The 21,863-nt window shown below is 41.9% G+C and overlaps 2 protein-coding genes across 13 annotated transcripts in view; both read left to right on the top strand.

Annotated features, from left to right (window-relative positions):
* TRIP4 (thyroid hormone receptor interactor 4) overlaps positions 1-16,703 on the top strand; it is a 55,275-nt gene extending 38,572 nt beyond the window's left edge. For 4 of the 5 annotated variants that reach the window (XM_008708606.2, XM_008708601.2, XM_008708604.2 and 1 more), the window contains 2 exons: positions 7,186-7,288; positions 15,028-16,703. In XM_008708606.2, the coding sequence (XP_008706828.1) occupies positions 7,186-7,288; positions 15,028-15,095 (171 nt within the window). In that variant the 3' untranslated portion in view covers positions 15,096-16,703. The remainder of the gene's footprint in view (positions 1-7,185; positions 7,289-15,027) is intronic. The other variant, XM_008708603.2, reaches the window with a different exon arrangement.
* Positions 16,704-20,508: 3,805 nt separating this feature from the next.
* ZNF609 (zinc finger protein 609) overlaps positions 20,509-21,863 on the top strand; it is a 258,912-nt gene continuing 257,557 nt past the window's right edge. For all 8 annotated transcript variants that reach the window (XR_005838159.1, XR_005838158.1, XM_040643118.1 and 5 more), the window contains exon 1: positions 20,509-20,606. The gene's annotated coding sequence lies outside the window, so the exon portion shown is untranslated. The remainder of the gene's footprint in view (positions 20,607-21,863) is intronic.

The following is a 21,863-nucleotide window of genomic DNA, read 5'->3' as shown; positions in this document are numbered from 1 at the left end:
AAAAAATGACACACAGTGTTATTATTTTTTATTTGGATAGTTTAAAATGTTTTAATCTTTAATTTTGTTCTGAAAGAAAATGTTTTAATCTTTAATTTTGTTCTGAAAGACAAATGTCATTTTATGAAGGGGTATTATTAATGGTAGTAGCACCAGATTGCCTAACAATGATCTTACCTTGGTAGGTTAACTGATGTCAAAGGATGCTCTGAGCTCTGCCTCAGAATAGTTTTTCTCAGTTGAGTCAACCAGCCGATGGGAGGTAAATTCTAAAATTGTCCGATCCCTTAACTCAAGAGGAGTTTTAGCATTCCGAGTTATTAGTCCCAACGTAGACTTCAATGTAGTATCTTTAATTAAGAGCAATTTTCTTTTAGTTCTCACTAGTTTAAGTTGGAGTGAAAGCCTGCTATATGAAATTTAAGACCAAAAATAGCTCATGTATGGGTGATTCCCATTTAGGTCTTTAAGAGTAAGGGCAGAAAAGCTATGAGGTTAATTTTAGAGAAAATATACTTGCTTAGGTTCTCTTGTGTATGGAGCTTCTAGCATAGGATTCCAAAGGACACAGAAAGCCACAGTGGAAGCTTAACTGTGTGAGTAGGATGGGACCAGGAAACCAATGCTATGTGGCTTCAGCTAGATCATTTTCCACAAATGGCTCTAAGACCCTTAAGCTGCATATTACTCATCCCTTACTCTTTTCACCTGGAGCAAATATGAACTCTGTAGCATTGAGCTGTAAACCCGCCCCCCCCATGCCCCGTCTTTGATACTGAACACATGATTTGAATTGAGTACTAGTACATGGGAGTTCAGCTATCCCACATTGGGCCAGCTGGTGTGATCTTTATCCAACTCCAGTTAGATATACAGTAGTCATCTTGTCAAAGCCTCACGACCAATATGTTAACTGATATGAGAAAACTTTTATCCTGATATGAGAAAACTTTTATCATCCAGTAGAGTGTGGCCTGAGGTACTAGTTGTGTGTCCTGTGAACACCTTGAATTGCTTTGAAGGAAAATGTAAGCAACTATTAGAGAACACAATTGCTTTCAGGATATGCTTCTTTGGATCTGTTGTGGTTGTAGCCTTTTTATCAGACTCATTTCCTTCTCTCTTTCTGAGTATTATCACCTCAATCTTCTTGGAGTTGGTTTTCAGCTAACTAGATTTCAGAGCCTGATTTCATGTCCTATCTAGTTCCCCAAAGTTCAAACCAAGAAAACCTATAGCAAATATATGTTCTTTGTCAGTGAGTTCCTTCTTAACTATTTGCTTTAGCTTTTAGCCCTCTGGAGACAGATACAAGACTTACAGGTCATCTGGGGATTTGTTGGGAAGGGTGACGTCGTTTAGGAGTTACTGATCATTTCAGGACAAGGACTAAATAAATGGAGGCTTGCAGAGTTGGTAAAAATGGCCACTTGGCTGTGAATTAGTTCTTACTGCCAAAAAACTACTAAACTTTTTTTCCCGTATGAAAATGTCAAAAGAAATGTTTTCTAGATGACTGGTGAACAAGTTTCCTCTGGAGAAGAGAAGAAAATGGCTGTTTAGTAGTTAATTACCTGTTATGTTAGACAGCTATGAAACTTATGAGCCATGAAAGAAGAGTAGGCCCAACACCGCCCCCCCCCCCAGGCTGGAAACCAGGTGATAGGAGTCGTGTTTTTTCGTAGGCAAGAACAGCAGCAACTTCCTGAGGAATCTGCTACTGAATTTGAATAGTTGCTTTGAGTTGCTTGATCTTACAATCCACATTCCCTAACCTGTCTGTTGTGCTATCTCAGTAACCCTTCCTCTAGCATCCTCTCTAAACTGGATATGATATTCAAAGTTTATTCACATTGTTTACAAATATGAACCTCCTTTCTCTTAATTAATTTACTTTTCTTTTGTTGTTGTTTTGTTGTTTTTAATGTAAGCTCTCTACCCATCGTGGGGCTTGAACTCACAACCACGACATCAAGAGTTGCATGCTCTACCTACTGAGCCAGCCAGGTGCCCCAATTTAGTTTCCTCTCCATCAGCGACATTATTTATTATTTAGTCTTTGGACTCTCAGACCAAAACTCCCTTTCTTGTAAATCACTGACTTGTTAGTGTTTAATGTGGTCCAAGTGCTCAGGCCCCAGTTGCAGAGATGATGCTTTTCTGGAGGTACTGAGGCTCTGCCAAACTGACTTTGCTTTAATGCATTCTGTCCCTTTTCCCAATGCATAGGCCTTACTTTTCTTTATTCTTTGCAGGCTGCTTTGTTCTTCAGCTCTGTTTCTTGTAAGCCTCCTGAAGTTTAGTAACAGAGCTTGGGAAAAGGGATATTCACATAAAACTTGAATTTAGAATAAGTTGGGAAAGTCAATTTTAATGTTTATCTTTATTGTGAGGCATGAATGGGTCCTAGGAACCTCTTGTTCTATAATTTCATTTATCTATCATTTTCCCCATTATTTGACATTTGCTTACTCTGTTAATATATGTCAGTGTAGGTAATATTAAACATAGGGCCTTATTGGCCCACTTGCCAAGACACAAAAGTTCTAATTTAGCTTGAGGGATAACAGATTATAGAGTAGCACTTACTGCTTTTACCCAGAGTTATAGTCCTAAGAGTCTCTAGTCCCAGCGTGTGCATATTTAGCATTAAGATAACCTTAATGCACAAGTTGATAAATTCATTATTCTTTCATTCAACAAATATTTATCGATTGCCTACTGTGTGCCAAGCATGATTCAAGGTGCTGAGGAGTAAATAAAATAGACAAAAATCCTTGCCTTCATGGAGCTTTCATCCTAGTAAAGGGAGGCCAAATTAAAAAATTTAGAGGTACCTGTCTGGCTCAGTTGGTAGAGCATGCAACTTTTTTTTTTTTTTTTAAAGATTTTATTTATTTATTTGAGAGAGAGAGGGAGGGAGCGCACACAAAGTGGGGGAGGAGCAGAGGGAGAGGGAGGGGAAAGAATCTCAACCAGACTCTGCGCTGGGTTGGGGGGCTCCATCTAATGACCCTGAGATCATGACCTGAGCCTAAACCAAGAGTCGGATGCTTAACCAACTGAGCCACCCAGGCACCCTGAGTATGCGACTCTTGATCTCCAGATTGTGAGTTTGAGCTCTATGTTGGGTGTAGAGATTACTTAAAAATAAAATCTTTTAAAAATTTAAATAAGTAAATTATATTGTATTAGATGATGGTAAGTGCTGTAGGGAAAAAAAAGGAGAGAGGGGTTAAGTGTACCAAGTTTGTGAGGAGACTGGTGCTCTGATTTTAAATAGAATGATTAGGGAAGACTTACTGCAAAGTTGACATTTAAACAAAGTTCTGAAGAGAGAGAAGACATGTGGGTATCTGGGTGGCGGTGAGGGTGGGAGCATTCCAGGAAGAGGAAATAGGCAAGTACAAAGACCCAGGGGCAGGAACAACCAGGAAGTCAATGTGGCTGGAGTGCAGTGAAAGTGGGGGTGAAAGTAGTAGGAAAAGGTGACAGAGAGGAAATGGGGAGCCAGACTGTCAAGGGACCTGAAGGTCATGCTGAGGACTTAGGCTTTTATTCTGAGTGAGATGAAAAGCCACTGGAGGTGCGCCTGGGTGGCACAGCGGTTAAGCGTCTGCCTTCGGCTCAGGGCGTGATCCCGGCGTTCTGGGATCGAGTCCCACATCAGGCTCCTCCACTATGAGCCTGCTTCTTCCTCTCCCACTCCCCCTGCTTGTGTTCCCTCTCTCGCTGCTGTCTCTATCTCTGTCAAATAAATAAATAAATAAAATCTTAAAAAAAAAAAAAAAAGAAAAGCCACTGGAGAGTTTTAAGTAGAGGAGTGACATGATCTAATACATTTTTTAAAAGAGTTCTGGCTGCCCTGTTAAAAATAGAAAAGAGAGAGGTTAAGGGCAGAAACAGAGAGACCAATTAGGAGATTATTGTGGTAATCCAGGGAAACATGATGGCTTGGACCAGGGAAGTAGCTGTGGAGGTCTTAGGAAGTGGGGAATTACTGGATATCCTTTGAAGGTGGAGTTAACAGGATTTCTTAGCGGGTTGGTTGTGGGGGTTTTGGCCTGAACAACCAGAAGGATGGAATAGCTAGTAGGCTGGCCATTCATTCATTCTTCATTTTAAGGGGGGGGAATAGATAGCAGGTTTGGACATGAATTCAGGATCTCTATTTTTAAAATTTATTTGTATTGTGATAAAATATACATGACATAAAACTTACCATTTTAACCATTTTTAAGTGTACAATTCAGTGGCATTAAGTACATTTACAGTGTTGTGCAACCATCGCCACTATCCATCTCCAGAACTTTTTCATCATCTTAAACAGAAACTCCATGCCCATTAAATAATAACTCCTTCTTCCTCCTCCCCCCAGCCCCTGGTAAGCTCTATTTTCTGTCTCTGTGAATTTGCTTATTCTAAGTACCTTATATAGGTACTCATCATGTAATATTTGTCCTTTCGTGTATGGTTTATTTCACTAAGTGTAATTTTTCAAGATTCATCCATGTTGTAGCATGTATAGAATTTCTGGAATATTTTTAATATTCCACTGTGTGTTTGTACCATATTTTGTTCATCTGTCTATTGATGAACATTTGGATTGTGGAAACTATTTGGTGCTATGAACATTGGTAAACAAGTATTTGAGTCCCTGCTTTCAGTTTCTTTCAGGGATATACCCATGAGTGGAATTGCTGGACCTTATGGTAATTTTATAACTCTCTGAAGTTACAGAAACCACTGTTTTCCACAGCAGCTGCACCATTTTACATCCACACCAACAATGCATGAGGGTTCTAATTTCTTCACATCCTTACCAACACTTGTTATTTTCCATGTTTTTTGGTTTGGTTTGCTTTGGTTTTATTATAGTCATCCCATAAGCATGAACTAGTACCTCATTGTAGTTTAGATTTGCGTTTCCAGGACCTCATTTTTCCCCCAGTTTAATTGAGATATAATTGGCATGTAACATTGTATTCAAGATGTACAACAGAATGATTTGATATGTGTTGCAAAATGATTACCACAATAAATTCAGATAACATCCATCATCTGTCATAGTTACAAATTCAGGACCTTATTTTTTAACTCTGAGACTGAAGAAAATCACTAAGGTTGTAAATGTAGAGAGCAGAGGTCTGAGGCCTGACCCCTGAAGCACTCCCAACATTTAAGGATGGGTGATGAGCAGTCGATAAATAGCAAAGCCAAGAAGAGAATGGTATCCTGGAAGTCAGGTGAGTAATGTGTTCAAGAAGGAGGGAAGGAAGAATTCTGTCATCTTCCACAAATAGGACAATTAAGATGAGAACTGAGCATTGACCGTTTGACTTAGCAACATGGAAGTGAACGATGACCTTTAGTTCACCAAGAATTGTTTTGGTGGAGTATGGGAGTGAAAGCCTGTTTATAGTGAATTCAAGAAAAAATATAGGAATTTGAAGCAAGGAGCATAGATAATCTTTTAGTGAATTTTGTTGTAAAGACAATCAGAATTGGGGCAGTTGCTTAAGGAGAATGTGGGATCTGGAGAGATTGTGTTTCATGGCAGACATTACAGAAGGTATGTCCAATGGGATTGATTCAGTAGAGAGGGTACATTTAAGACCTCATTTATTGATGCAGAAAAAAGAGGAGAGAATGACTGGAATGGCTTGCAGTTCTGGAAAAGCAGAGCTGTGAGGTCCTGGCAGTACTGTCCTCTGCCACAACATTGTAAGACACAGAGCGGAGAGAGTAGGAAAACTGAAGAGATGTGAATTGTGACTGTTGGCTGTTGTGGCCTCTGTAGAATTTGGTTGAAAGATCTCGATGGCAGCCTCTGGTTTTATTCGTGCCAAAGCACCTCAGCAGTAACAGCTGGAACCTGCTTTTCTTTGAGTTCTAAAGATCCAGGGGATAAGGAAAGAAGAGCATTTTCCTTCTCATCTTTAGTCTTTTTTTTTTTTTTTTTCTGTGAACATTTTGACGCTGCCTCTGAATATAATGTGTCTGGTCCTTGATATTAAGCTATGTTTTATCAAAGTACATGTCACACCTGTCCCACACAGAAAGCTGTGGTATGTGGGCAGGACCAAAAGGTGCTAAAAATCCCTTCTGTTTTCTCCACAGCATTACTTAACCACCTAGGACAGAGTGGTCAAGTGGTCAGTAAAGAAGTTTTAACTATTTATATTTCCACTAGTTATAGAGAAATCTTAATTTTCTTATTTTACCAAGCTTCCATTTCTACTTTCAAGGCTTAGGTCTTTAGAGGACATATCTTAGCAGGTTGATAAGAGTGGAAAATAAGTTTGTACCTGTGATGGTGGTTACTAGGATAAAGGCTCCTTTGGTAATGAGGTCTGACCCATAGTCATAGTCAGCCTATGAGTCATATTTGTCAAACATGCTAAATACAAGACATAAAAGATAGGAAATAATGAAACAACAGATCAGTTGGGCATTGCTAGAGAGCACTTTCTGCCAACCCTCCATTGTGCCTTAAATTGTGATTATGTGGCCAGCCTAGTCTTACTGTAGGTTCCGTGTCTGTCTTTGCAGAAGGAATACAAGTCCAAAGTATTCACACAGATTTGTGATGAGAGATCCAAAGGAGGCTTCTAAATAATTTTCAGAATTGCTCTACCAGTTAGTTACCTTTTCACCCTAAGTAAGTCTGGAATGCATCCAGCAAAACAGCTTTTGCATGTTCATACCTTTCAGAATGAATCATCTTCCTTCCTTTTAATGAAAGAAGGGCTCTGTTGACTATTTCTGGCAGAATTTCCACAAATGTTCTATTTTTCTTAAACCTTCCAGTGTTTCACTCAAGTTAACCCGGGGGTGCCCAATGTTCCCAAAGGAGACCTCTGAATCTCCCAACTCTCAGTCATTTATGTTAAAAGAAGAGTCAGTGCTGATTCTTCTGGGGCAATATCAGGTATCCTTTTTTAAAGTTGTTCCCGTTATAGGAAGTCAGAAATGGCAGGCAGTAGACTGCATAGGACTACTGTGCTAAGGCCTAGGGACAGGGGAAGGTTTGTTCTTGCTTGTCGAGCATAATCCTCTTTACCTGACTGAAATGGAGAGTGCTATCATCAGAATGTTGAGGTGAAATCTGGGACATCCTTTGATCTCCCTGAAATTCAAAATCTGTCCCAACTAGTCTGAACTTGTAATTTTTATATTTCGCAGTATCCAGACATGAGTCAAGAATCTGATTCTCCATTTGTTTTCATCTGCACAAATCCCCAGGAAATGATTGTGAAGTTTCCTATTAAAGGAAATCCAAAAATCTGTAAGTCACAAGCTTTGATGGTCTAATTTTCTTTTCTTTCTTTCTGTCTTGTGTCTCACTCGTTTAACTTTTTAAAATTCTCTTCTTACTCTGTTCTATGGCATCTCAAGCTTTGGAGGATTAATATATTTATTGATAACTTTAATGTTAACTATAGTATAGCCTTTCCAAAGTGTACCTTGATCCACAATTATTGGCATGCTAGTGAATTACTCTAAACTTCCATTTAAGACCTCATTACATTTAAAGATTTATTTATTCATTTTGAGAGAGAGAGAGGATGCACAAACAAGGGGAGGGGTAAAGGGAGAGGGAGAGAGAGAATCCCAAGCAGACTCCCCAATGAGCACAGGGCCCCGACTCGGGGCTCTCTTTCACGACCCTGAGATCATGACCTGAGCCGAAACCAAGAGTCAGACACTTAACCGACTGAGCCACCCAGGTGCCTGCAGACCCCATTACACTTAAAATCCTTATTTGTCAGCCAAAAGAGTATGCTTTGCTCCGCTGCACTACTCGTTAAAGGAAGTAGTGAGCCAATGCCAATGGCAATAATGACATTTATTCCTTGTTCCTCAGTATTCAATCCAAGAATAAGACTTAAGTTTGTGTCTATTTTTGAGTGTTTTGGAGGCTCACTTCCCACTTTTCCTGTGATTACTGGTTCCTAGAGCTCTGCCCTAGCCCTCTTGCTTTTCATTCTCTTTTTGAAGCCTCTTGATGATTTTTCTGTAACTTTTGCTTTATGTCTTTGTGATTATAGATCCTCTGCATATTCACTTCTTAATCACTTTTTGTTGACTTTTTCAACTTCCAGCTCTTCAACTCCCAACTTTTCTTCCTCTGTGTAGTCCTACCACAGCCTCTTCTGTTTCAGAGCAAACTCAGGAAACACATGGTGGTGTCCTCTCTGCCTAGCTTATTTTTAAAAACAACCTCAACAGCCCTCCCATATTTGCTCATGTCAGTTACTGTTTGTGCCTCTGTGGCACTGCTTTCCCGTTGTGTGAACTGGATGACTTGGGGGCAAGCGTTGTCTTCAGCTGTGCACAACTGTACCTCACCCTGTACCTTGGGGACCAACTAGCCATTTGATAAACCTGTTCTATAGAGAAGTACTTTTCTTTTCTTTTTTTTTTTTTAAGACTTTATTTATTTATTTGAGAGAAAGAGGGAGCACATGAGTGGGGAGAAGGGCAGAGGGACAAGCGGGCTCCCTGCTCACGGACGACTCTGGGCTGGATCCCAGGACCCTAAGACCGCGACCTGAGCTGAAGTTAGATGCTTAACCAACTGAGCCACCCAGGCGCCCCTGGAGAAGTACTTTTCAAACTGTACTGTAAATAAAAATCACCTAGAGAGCTGTTAAAACACAGGTTTCTGGGCCCACTCCCAGATGATACTGATTCTGTTGCTCAGCTAACGACACTTTGAGTAATACTGCTTTCGATCACAAAATGTTTGGAGTGTGAATTTAGATTAATGTATATTCATCACAAAATTCAGGCGACACTCATGATTTATGAGACATATGTTCCTGAGATTCCTACATATCAGGAAATCTGAACATTTTGCCTTTGACTTATATATATTATTTACTTCAGACTGTATCCCAGCTGGTAGCTAAGTGGCCCTGGAAATTTTTTTCTTCCTCTCTGCTATTTAGGATTTGTTTATTTATTTGTTATTTTTAAAACATTGTCTTTTTAAGTAATGCCTACACCAATGTGGGCCTCAAACTCACAACCCCGAGATTAAGAGTTGCTTGGTCCACTGACTAAGTCAGCCAGGCACCCCTCCACTGTTTAGGGGAGAGAGAGAGATATTGATTGATTGATTGATTTAGATTTTATTTATTTGTCAGAGAGAGAGAGCACAAGCAGGAGGAGCAGGTGGAGGGAGAAGCAGGCTCCCCGCTGAGCAAGGAGCCTGATGCAGGATTCGATTCCAGGACGCAGAGATCATGACCAGAGCCAAAGGCAGACGTTTAACTGACTGAGCCACCCAGGCATCCCTAGGATTTTTATTTTTTTAAGACTTTATTTATTTATTTTATTTTAGAGAGAGAGAGTACAAGCTGGGGGTGGGGCAGGGGAGATGGAGAGAATATCAAGCAGAGTTCTCACTGAGCACAGAGACTGACCCAGGGCTCTATCTCACAACCCCGAGATCATGACCTGGCCCAAACCAAGAGTCAGACACTTAACCGACTGAGTCACCCAGGCACCCCCTCACTATTTAGGATTTAAATCTCTCTTTTCTTCTCTTTTTTGGATGTGACATTCTATCTTTCTCTGTTCCATTCTCATCTTACTCTAGGCACCCTTAGCAGCACTGGTGGTAGGAGGCCAAGATTTTATGTCTTCTCTCCCATATCCAGTGCTACTTGATCTTGAGTCCCCATAACCTTTTCTTAGCTTCCTCCCCTATCTTGGTTGCTATCTGCTGCTTAAGCTCCTGTGAGAAAATGTTCTGTGTAAACAGAGTTTAGATATTTCTCTGAAATGTTTTACTCCAGTACTTTCTCTACCCAGAGATCTACCTTCAGTACAGATATTGGCCTGTTTTTCTCGATAAGGTTTAATGAGTGGGGGGTGGGGGAGTGTTACTCTTAGGAGAGAGCTTTAGTAACCTCCTGTCTTTTCCCCATTGTTTCTCCTCTTAAACGCTTTAAAAAGCCAAAGTGGGCTGTATGCTTCTTTCGAGGACAGCAGACTAGGGAGAAATTGTGAGACTGTAGCTTCTTCCATGGTAGGCCAGAGGAGGTGAAATACTGCTCAGAAATAATAGCAAAATTTAAAGAAAAAAAGGAAAGAATGGTTCACTCTGTGTATCTCAGGAATATTTTTTCTTTCTTTCTTTCTTTTTTTTTTTTTTTAAAAGTAGGCTTTATGCCCAACATGGGGCCTTTCTGAACTCATGACCCTGAGATCAAGAGTCACATGCTCTACAGACTGAGCCAGCCAGGCTCTCCAGAAAAAAAAAATTCTGTCCTACCTGAGGATTTAGTTTGGTGTGAAGTTTCTATTCCCTATAACACTTTATTCCTTCATCTTTCATTCCTCCTTACCATCTCTAAGAATCTTACACTCGGGTGTTATATGCAGCTGATGAATCACTAAATTCTACCCCTGAAACTAGTAATACACTATATGTTAACTAAATTGAATTTCAGTAAACAATTGAAAATAAAAATAAAAAATAGGGGCGCCTGGGTGGCGCAGTCGTTAAGCGTCTGCCTTCGACTCAGGGCGTGGTCCCGGCGTTATGGGATCGAGCCCCACATCAAGCTCCTCCGCTGGGAGCCTGCTTCTTCCTCTCACACTCCCCCTGCTTGTGTTCCCTCTCTTGCTGGCTGTCTCTGTCAAATAAATAAATAAAATCTTAAAAAAAAAAAAAAAAAAGAAAAGAAAAATAAAAAAAATCTTACGCTCTGCCAGAACTTCCTTCCCATAGGCCGAAGGAGCCACCTTCAGTAGCTTACAGCTGGAAGAAGTCTTTACTCGCACTGCCACAGGGGAAAATACATACTTGGCTGTTAATTTGAAATGCTTCACATTTTATTCTAGATACATCATTACACTAAGTGGTTAAGGTCCATAGTATTAATAATATACTCTCCTTCAATTACAGCCCTGTGACTTAAATGTTTTTATTCTTGTTTTTCTTTTGTGGGATGGCTTAGGAATCTTCTATAGATTAGTTCTATGAGATATTCCAAGTTCCAAACTCTGTGTGTATATATACACATACATATATATGTATATATCTATATGCTTTAAATTAAGGTTATATATACATATATATTTGAATTTTTTGAGTATAGTTGACAGACTGTTACATTAGTTTCAGGTGTACAACATGGCGATTCAGCATCCCTGTACGTTATGTTGTGCTCATCACAACTGTAGCTACCCTCTATCACTATACAATATGATTACAATATCATTAACTGTGTTTTTCTATGCTGTACCTTTTATTCCCATTCCTTATTCATTCCGTAACGGGAAGTAAAGGCATATATATTGATTTATGCTTTTGGACACATAAACTTGAGCTTGCTTGACCTGGGGATAATTATGTTTCTTGAAATTGAAATAATTCAGAAAAGACCAGTATGCAACATGATCACTTGGCTCTGTGCTCAAATTAGGAAGTGCAATAAAGTGTAGTAGAATATCTAGGTTAAATGCTCAAGGAGATAAAGGAAATCTTTTTACTTTAAATGAGCTACATGCTCTATAAACTCATGCAAATACTGCCTTGTATGTTATGCAAAGCATGTGAAAATCCCTATGAGAGTTACATCGATTGATGACAAATACTTTTTCCCCTTTTAACTTATTGTCCATCTGCTGCACATGCATTTGATTTTCTTTTAGGTACCATGAATGAGGATGTAGTTAACACTGAAAAGCTGTAGGTACTAAATGTAAAAATATTGGGGAAATACCAAAACTAAGCATCACCATTCTGCGTTTAAGAGAGTGTACTGTATGTTATTGTAGTTAACTGCCAGATGCCAAGTCTTGAAAGACGAGGCTGAACTAGAACCTAGAGTTCAGAGTTTCTGCAGTCTGAGGGCAACTGTGATGACTGCTTCTTCATGCAAGAAGCCCCAGTCCTTTGCCTTCATGGCCTGCAGCTGACCCCAGAATTACCACTATTGGCAGTCACTGTGGTAGATGTTAAGGATGCAGAGAAGTCCTTACTTGTAAGGAGCTCACAGATTGCTGGCACTTGTATGGTTTTCTTAGGCAATCTAGGGGATGAAAGAATTTCTTTTTTTTTTTTTTAAAGATTTTATTTATTTATTCGACAGAGATAGAGACAGCCAGCGAGAGAGGGAACACAAGCAGGGGGACTGGGAGAGGAAGAAGCAGGCTCATAGCAGAAGAGCCTGATGTGGGGCTCGATCCCAGATCTCCAGGATCATGCCCTGAGCCGAAGGCAGACGCCCAACCGCTGTGCCACCCAGGCGCCCCATGGGGGATGAAAGAATTTCTGCATCCCTGGGCATGCTCTGGAAGTTCCTTCTTCCTCTATCTCTCTCACTTTCCTCCTATTAGTTTTCCATTTTATGACATCATCTCCGAAGGCAGGGATTAGTTTGCCTACCCATTGAGTGCTTTGCTCCTATGGGTTGATCTTTCCTGAGCTAGACTCACTTGAGGGCTTTCACAATCAGACTGGAGTTTTCTGAAGATTGTACTTGGAATGTTCTTATACAGTAAAGCTTTGAGAGTGTCAAGAAGGTAATGTCTCTTTTTGTATAAGAGGAATCTGAAATACACATAGTTAAAAGACTTGTCTAGAGTTGTAAACTGAGACCGTAAGAAACACAGCTCCCAAGCCTCAGCATCAGTATGACTACCCTTACTTTTTCAGAGAACTTTGAGCTTATGAAGCACTTTAATGTACAGTATTTCAATTAGTTACTGGATTAAATGACTTAGTGTATATAAAAAAAACTTAGCACAGTGCTTGGTATTTAGAAAGCACTTCATGTTAGTTGTAATTCTCTCAACTTTGTAAGTTAGTAGGAATTTTTTCCTCCTTTCATTTTTCAGTTGAGTAAATAGGTTTGTAGAAGTTGTATTTTGCTCACATCTGGTTTTCCTGCTCTTTTCCCTTTATCAGATTGCCTCAGAAACAAATTATTCCAATCACATTTCCCTTTGAGGGCACAGTATCAGAGCTGGAAGGAGCCTTCTGTGCTACGTAGTCCAATTTCCTCTCAGCATCAAAACAGCTGAGGGTGAGAGTGACTAGGTGGCTTCCTCACATACAGCTAGGTAGTCTCAGAACTACAGCTAGGACCTCGGCCTTCTAACTTACTCAATACAGAGAACTAGAAGTCTAGAGTCCTAAGTGGAATTCTGAATTCTGTCCTAGCTTGCCCTAAAAAGTTGAATGAGATGCAGTACTTCTTTATACCTCTGGATACCACCACCTTTACAATGGATACTCTTATGTTTATCTGATATCTGCTCATTTTGGTTACTTAGTCCCTATAATTCAAAGGTTTTGCAATTTGTAATGTCTGCTTTCTTTGTTTAATTGATTTGATGAAAACATTTATTGAGCACCTACCATTTGGCGCTCACTATGGTAGTGTTAGAGATACAAAGGCAAACGTGCCTTGTAATAGGGCTTTTTGCCAGATTGCTGGCACATGTTCTGATTTCCAGCTGGGCAGCCTGTGGGATGAAAGACTCCTGAATCCCTGGGAATACTCTGTGCTCTAAAGCCCAAATTAAAATCAACAGCATTGTGACTATTGTGGACAGCATTCAGAGCATTGCTTAGTGATGGTTTCTGAGGAAGGGTGGTTTCTGAGAAGTAATGTTATTCCAGAGACAGGTATACCTCTAGAGAGATGAGAGGGGAAAAGAAAACAAAATTTAAGAAAACAGGGGAACTTGTTAGGTTGAGGTTATTTTTCTCACAATCTTTTGCAGTAGTCAAGACATATATTCTTATTTTAGTTAGACAAATGAGAATATTGAAGTCTAGAGAGACTAAATGACATGCCCCAGGTTTTACAGGACAACATATAGGGGGCAGCTGTGGGTGTGGGCTGTAGTACACCTGGCTGTCCTCAAAGGGAAGCTCCTTGTTTATTTGTTAGTCTTTATTTTTATTAAATTATTATTTTTTTGTGTGCTGAGACTGAACTGACCTGTTTCTGTTTCAGTTCAGTGTCAGCATCACTATTGACTTAACTGAGACTTTTTGTGGGGGAAAGCAATGTGCAAGACAGACAGGAACTTTGTTAAGATTGTCTTCATGAGGGGCGCATGGGTGGCTCAGTCGTTAAGCGTCTGCCTTCGGCTCAGGGCGTGATCCCGGCGTTCTGGGATCGAGCCCCACATCAGGCTCCTCCGCTGGGAGCCTGCTTCTTCCTCTCCCACTCCCCCTGCTTGTGTTCCCTCTCTCGCTGGCTGTCTCTGTCAAATAAATAAATAAAATCTTAAAAAAAAAAAAAAAAAAAGATTGTCTTCATGAGATGGATAGTTCTTGAGGCTGCTACCACTGAACCAAACTCTGTCCTGGTAGATTTGAGGAGTCAGAGGTCAGGGACCACATCAGCGAAGCACCTCTCATTAGGGTCACCTGGGACAGGAAGGTTGCTTGTTTTCTAACTTTAACACTTCGAAGAGTCATATAGCCTATGACCTTTGCCCTTCTTAGCTGGTGATAGGGACTCTTTGTCAGTAAAGCATTCATGTGGATTCCACTCCACTGTTGCAGGTCACTCCCCCTATTAAGTCTGAGGCAGCAAAGGGGTGAACCGAACTGCTTTTCTCACTGCGAGGGAGGTTCATGCATTATGCTCAGCCAGTTAACAGGTCAGAGGAATGAGTTTCCCACTGTGTGAAATGCCTTCCTTTATTATATGTGTGTATTCTTTAAAAACTTGCCTTAGCATCAGACATCCTGAAAAACCGTGGTGTTTCTTTTGTAGTAGCTACAAAATTAGAAATATTAACTATTTAGATTCTTTAAGCAAATTCTCAAGTGTGTGTGTGTGCTCACGTTTGTGTGTCCTTAAACAGTGTTCCCACTGCTTCCTCATTCTTACAGAATGAAACTCTGAAGTTTGAAAGTATCTGAGTCCTGAAGCAAGATAATTGAATGTGACAGGAACACAGTAACCAGAGGACCTGGGAGGCCATGAAAGATTTGCATTGCAAATATAAAAAATAAATAATGAGGCTTCTTTTTCTCCCTTACAGGGAAACTGGATTCCAAGATCCATCAAGGAGCAAAGAAGGGGTTAATGAAGCAGAATAAAGCTGTCTGACCCAGGAGAAAAGGAACTATACAGCATAGTGGAGTTTTGTGTACTAAAATTGCTATCCACTGGTCCTTTGGAATTGAAGCATTAGAAATCTAAAGGCTTGGCATCAGGCTTGAATCTCTCAGAATTTAAACTCTTACCTAAATCTGTATATTTTTCTTAAAGAGTGGGATTCTTACTTTATGTAGTAGGTTAAAATCTTTGAATACATTATTTATAAAATGCTATTTTAAAAATTCTAGGTCTTTGACATTTCTCTCAGAATAGTATCAGAAGAGAAAGCAACAAGTTGGAAATTACTTTCCTCTCTGAGGCTTGGATTGGAGGTTAGGAAAATTCTTAACATAGGTTAACAATTTTTTTGAGAGACCACTTGAATTTTAAAGTTTCTTTTCAAAGTAATAGCCTCATTGGAATATTAGGATGTTTGAGGAATCCTGTGTTTAATACAAACCTGTGATGGGACAGAAAGGGGTTTTAACAAGTTTTTTGCTCTCATCCAGCATCTCTTGAAGTGAACAGTCTTCAAAAGCTGAATAACCTTTTTTGGCAGATTTTTTTTTTTTTTTTTTGAAGGGATAACCTGAAGAGGTGCTGCCACTTTGTTCTTTGATTTGAGATGTTAGGACATAAGAGGATCAGACTGGGAGGAGATGGAGCCACCTGTTAAAGCGGCATGAAAGTGCCCTATTTATTGTTGTGGATATTGCAAAAGCATCACTTGCATGGGGCAATTAGAAACAAACTAAAAAATAAAGTCCCCCAGTAAAATGTATTCAATTACCCTCAAATACTGAAACCCAGCCATTTAAACCATCCACACCTCAGGAAGCTATGAGCTTTGGAAAAAGAGAAGGTTGATTTGAAATGAGATTTTCACTCATCAGTCTGGCCCCACTTAGTGAAGCGCTTTTTTTCTGAGGCTGTTCAGTAGAGCTGTCAAAATCTCAGTTGCTGGCATCCTCAGGAAATTCATGGTCTTAAATGTGTACGTTCTGCTTTTTATAAAGCACCACCACCACACTAGGGAAGTTGGATTCCCTCCAGCAGTTGTGTGCATGACTTAAAAAAGAGAGCGGACAGGAGAGAAAAGAAAGTGCCCTGTGTTATGAAAAAGATTAATTTCCCCTTTCTTTAATCCTTCATATTCAGCATGTATTTGCATTGAAATGCCTGCACATATATGCATTGATGTTCACTCAACTGTGAACCCTGCTTGTTGCATAGCTCTAGGCACTGGTTTTGTGGGGCCCGATCGCTCTGGATTCCCAGGGAAAACCCACCCGATTCTTGTTCTGGTAATGCAGACATGCAGTATTCTCATTCTTTTCCTGTTCAACTTCTGTAGAGAAAGTGGAAGGGACAGCTAATGGTACTTTTTTAGGGGGGAAAAAAAAGTCCCATTCTGGTCTCCCGAAGACCCTAGTACTGTACTATTAATGAAGCCACACCGGGTTAATAGTTTACCAAGCAGTAGTACCATGAATTCTGCACTGGAATTGTCTGGTTTTCTGAATAGCAAAATAAAACCGAAAGGCAGGAGGTGAAGGGCCTAGGGAAGAACAACAAGTTTTCTGCCTTTTTACGTGAATACAGCTCAAGCACAGAGGAGTCTGGATTGATTTTTTTTCACCTGGATAGATTGTGTGTGCGTGCCTAAAGAAAAACATCAGGACCTGCAAGATCAGGTTATGCAACCATTTTGTGTGCTGTCATAAGAAAGTTTACAAGAACATTACAAGTTTACAAGAACCCACCTCAGCATCCAAAATATGCATCTGGAGCCACATGAGTAAATGGCAGAGTAACTTGGAAACTTCTTTTCATGGTTAGACTGTGAAAGTCTGTCTTTAGTTCACATGCTGGTGGTGTAAGGTCTGTCTTTTATTTGTAGGACACCGGGGAGGAAGTGTGGGAGAGACTTGGGGGTAGATGGCCCTCAGTTGCTCAGTGATGAATAGCATAATTTAAAGCCTAGTGGAAATTCTTAGCATCCTGAGTACAAACTCACCCAGGAATTTGCCTTTCAGTGCTTTACAACACTTTGCACTGACCCTTTTAACTCTGGGACAGCTTGGCCTGAGGGAAGTTTCACATTTCTGAGCTGGTTTTCTTTTGCAGCCTAAATATTATCGGCGCCCCCTTTTGGATGGTTGAGTCCAGTGGCTCTCAATTTGTATAATACCTGAAGGATTCAGTGTTTTTATTTTTCTAGGCAAGTCCCTGTCTCAATTTTGTAAGCTCAGAGTGGGATATATGTGAAACTAGATACTTTCTGTCAGGATTTAGGAGACGTCAGCTTTGCAGTCAGATGTTTGGAATGGAGTAAGGGTTTTTGTTTTGTTTTGTTTTGTTTTTCTTGCTGTAGCTAATCTAGGGAAGGAGAACTAGGTGTCCCCTCTTTTCTCTTTAAGCTGGAAGTTTACAGGAACCCATTTTTCCTAGGGTGTAGCTGTGAAAAATTTAGACTTTAAAGATTACTTTTACAAATAATTACAAAGTTACGGTTTTTATGAGTTATAACCCTTAATCTCTTTCCATTTTAACTGCTGTCTCTACTAAAGCCCATTTATGTGGATTTCATTTAGTTTGGTAAATTTTTTTTAATGCTTTTGCTAGAACTCCTAGCCAAGATTGAGACAGTGTTGGGGTTGTTCTCTTGCCCAGCTAGAAAAGGCCAGTAAAAAAGCAAGCATCTATTAAACTAGAGAAATCAACTAACTTCAGTTTATTAGGCCTTCGGGGAGGAAAGAAAGGCTTGTGATGAAGGACTTTTTTTCCTTTAGATTCAAATAGCAAGTACACATCTGCTGTTCTCAGCTTCTGTGACTGTGTTTGGAGGGAGGTGATCCATATCACAGGCTCCAGCAGCAACAAGGGATCCAGCATGTGGAGGGCTTTTCTGCTTCTCTCACGCAGAGAAGAAAGAACATAGCCACAGTTCCATCCTCCAACACAAAGAAACTTGTGTAAATGTCTGTCCATTTGTATGTATGCACATAATGTAGATTAATTCATGGGGTGAAACTTGGTAAACTGATCAGATTTCAATCGTAACAATGGAGAGCCCAGAAAGAAAACCCAGTAAATGTTGTATTCTAGCCCTTGGAGTCAGATAAATAGGGCTGGGGGGGGGCGGGGACTGAGAATCCATATAGACTTGTGACACAGGAAGGGAGTAAGATGTTGGCACAAGGGGCAAAAAATGTCAATACAGAAGATTCGAGAAGAGTCTAGAGCTGTACTGTCTAATATGGTAGCCACTAACCACTTGTGGTTAAATGAAATTAAGAATTCAGTTCTTTAGTTACATTAACCAAATTTCAAAGGCTCAAACAGCTACATGTGGCTAGTGACTTCTGAACTGGGGGGCACAAATATAGAACATTTCCATCATTGCAAAAAATTCGATTGGACAGTGCTTATTCAGAGCAGGGGTTCACACACTTTTTCTGTACAAGGCCAGATAGCTAATATTTTAGGCTTTCCAGGTCATACAAGTCTCTGTTACACCTATTCAACTCTGCTGTTACAGTGCAAATGAATCCATAGATAATGCATACATGAGTGAGTGTGGCTATGAGCCCATAAAACTTTATTTATGGACACTGAAATTTGAATTTCATATTCTCACACCACAAAGTATTGTTTTGATTATTTTTCAGCCATTTAAAAGTATAATAACCACTCTTAGCTCATGGGACATCCCAAAACAGGCAGTGAGCATGTGAGCCATAATTTGCCAACTCCTGGTCTAAAGGAACAGGAAGTCAAAACTTAAGATTCTTTTGGTATACAGGACATCACTTAAAATTTTTTGGTGGTTCTTCCAGGCTTGAGAACTTTCTTTGGCTAAAAATTGAGGTTCACTGTAGGACTGTTTATTTTCCTTTTCTCCCTATTTTTGCAGTCCTGTCCTCCCCAGTGGTAGGGTCATGCTCTTCAGTAGAAGATGACTACTTAAGTGTTAGCCCTTAATTAAGTCACATCTAAGTCTAAAATACCAAACCATACTCTTCATCTGCTAAGTAGTTGAATCCTTACTTGTTACATTGCCTAGCAGAGATTGAAAGTGTGCTGTCACCTGGAATCAGTTCTGCCCTGTACTGTACTAGAACAAGTTAAAGATTGGTGGGCCAAAGAGATTTTATTCTTCCTAGGCCAGACAGGCTTAGTATTCATCTTTAGCCCCACCCCCCACCCCCACCGCGCCCACCTTGTGGGGTGTGTGTGTGTGTTTTCATGGAGAATAAAGGGGTTTTATGACCTGGCTGTATCCCCAAGTCACACACTATCTTGAATGGCACTGTTAAAGGATGCCTCAGGATAAGGGAAGAAAGGAAAGATAAAAACTGCAGAGCTAAAATGATCAAGGACACAGGAAGGACATAAGAGGGACTAAGAAAGGGGAGCCTTGAGAATTAAGAAATTTCTGTTTGCTATGGAAGGAGGTGGAAGTTTTAGGGAAGAGGTCATGAAGAGTTTACGTTTCACAAGTGAGAGGTGGGTGGGAAGGTTCACGTAAACATGGACTGAATGTCTGCTGTGTAGTGTGCTGGGCAATCACAGATGAATGAAAGATAGGCAAAGGTAAAAGTTACAGTCATTAGAAACAGAATGGTGGGTTGGAGAAGGACAGAATAGGGCTTTTAGATAATAAAAAGCAACAAGATTTGGTAATACAGAATGGTGAGATGAAAAGGGATATAGAGAGATGGGAAGTGGGTATTTGGAGAGAAGGAAAAAAAACTGGAGAACAAAGGATAAAAAAATTAGGGGGTTGATAATTTGCTGAAGCAAAGGATAAAATGGATGAAACCATTATGAGCTGTGCTTGCTCTTCTGTTCTTTGTGGATGTTCACGTTCAGACCCCTTACAGCCTTTTCCTCTCCCCATAGTGGAAGGACACCCACGGAACTGGTGTCTTCTGTAAGTAAGGTATGATACTTCCCCAGAGACCTCTCTGCGAGGAAGTCTGGTCCAGCGAGAGTTCTTTCCACGAGGGGAGAGCGTTAGGTTCGAGCTCTCCAATCCAGGTTTCTTCGAGTTTATCTCTGTTTTAACCGGCTCGCCGGGTTTTCCAGCATTCCCAGAGCTACGACTCTAATCCGGGCTCCGTGTGACCGCGCATTCCGAGACCCAGGATTTGGCTCTTTCATCCAGGTTCCGGGTTTCCCCGGCGCACTCCCGCTCCAGACTCCACAGCGGCCCGGAATCCAGATCCGAGGGCCCGGTAGTCCAGTTTCCGGGTCTTCGGGGCGGCCCTGGTTATCCCGGATCGCGGCGGCGGCGGCGGTGGCGGCGGCTGAGGGACCCGCGGCCCCGGACACAGCGGCACCGGCCGGGCGGGGCGGAGCGGCGCGGGGAGGGGGCGGAGAGCCGGAGCTGAGGCGGGGTGGGGTGGGGGGAGGGGCTGCGGGAACGGATGGCGGCCTGGGCCCCGTAGCGGCGGCGGCTCTACGGCCCGGGGCCCCGGGCGGGCGGAGGTGGCGGCTCCCGGGACCGGCCGCGCGGTGAGTCCGAAGCTTTGTGTGGAGCCGGGGCTGGGGGAGGAGAGAGGCCGTGGCGCTGAGGGGGGCCGGGGCTGAGGGGGCCGGGGGCAGCGGCGCCTGACGGAGGAAGTGGGGGTTGGGGGGCCGGGGCGGAGCGAGGGGAAGGTGTGTTTGGGGGGGGAGGAGGGGTCGTTGCGTGGGTGGGGGAGGGGGCGTCGCGGGGCGCGGGGTGAAGTTCAAAGCGTGGCCGGGGCCGGTTCAGCCCCAGGGTAGGGGTGCCCAAGAGAGGATTAGGGTCTGGCCAGGTTGTGGGGACAGGCCAGAGAGTTTCAGTGGCGAGTCTGGGTATCTCGAGGGGGCCTAGGGCGGCTGGGGCTAGTCAGGGAGTTAGGGGGCTTCAGAGCGAAGGGTTGGGAGCAGGACGTGTGCGCGGCCCTGAGGGGGGGGGCAGCAAGGTGCCCGGGAGTGTGCAGTAAGTAGGTTGTGGGTGTGTGCTCCTTCCAGTCTTCGGGTCACATTTACTCCTGTCCTTTTCTTCAAGATGGAGGGATCCCTGGGCCTGGCCCTTAACTGCCTTCCTACCCCCGGGAGGATTTGTGACCCTGTCCTGTTTGGAAAAACCCATGCTGCCCTCTTTTCCCTTTATGTGTAATTACGGTTGGATCATCTCTGCTTTGCTCAGATTCTCCTTCCTCCCTCTGGGGTTGAGGAGGAGGAGACACATCTGACCAATTAATGTGTGTTTGTGAAACAGGCAGCAGCAAACAGTCATTTCAGCTTCTAGGAATTAGGCTCACACAGGGTGGAGAGATCAGAGCCCTTCAGGGGGAATATTTCTGAACAAATCACAGATGATTAAATTCTCTAAGAAACAGCTTCCTACCTAAATGAGAGTGGGAAAGATGGGGGAGAAAGCCTGTCTGTTTTCAGCCATGTGTCCAGAGCCCCAGGGGTTGAGGAGAGTCCCCAATCCCCCACAGGCCTCTCTTTTCTGTACTAGGCTTTGCTCTGCAGCCTTGAGTTAATTTCACCCCTGCTGCTTTGTCTTGGGGGAGGGAGTGCTGGTTTAGGCTGTTGTGAGGAGATGACTGTTCTGCTGCCACACACAATAGTCTGTGTCATTTTATCGGGAGTGCTACCCCAGGGCTGAGAACTGCTGCTGCAGAGATAAACCGGTCCCTCTCACCCGCCTATTGTGTACACAGTGAAGGTCATAGGTTCAAGTCTTGTCTGAGAGCTTTGGATATGCTCCATCTCCCAGGCTCCTCAGTGCCATTT

The sequence above is a fragment of the Ursus maritimus genome, unplaced genomic scaffold (assembly GCF_017311325.1).
Source record: "Ursus maritimus isolate PB19 unplaced genomic scaffold, ASM1731132v1 scaffold_27, whole genome shotgun sequence".
NCBI classification, from domain to species: Eukaryota; Metazoa; Chordata; class Mammalia; order Carnivora; family Ursidae; genus Ursus; species Ursus maritimus.
This window is presented reverse-complemented; position numbering and strand designations above follow the sequence as displayed.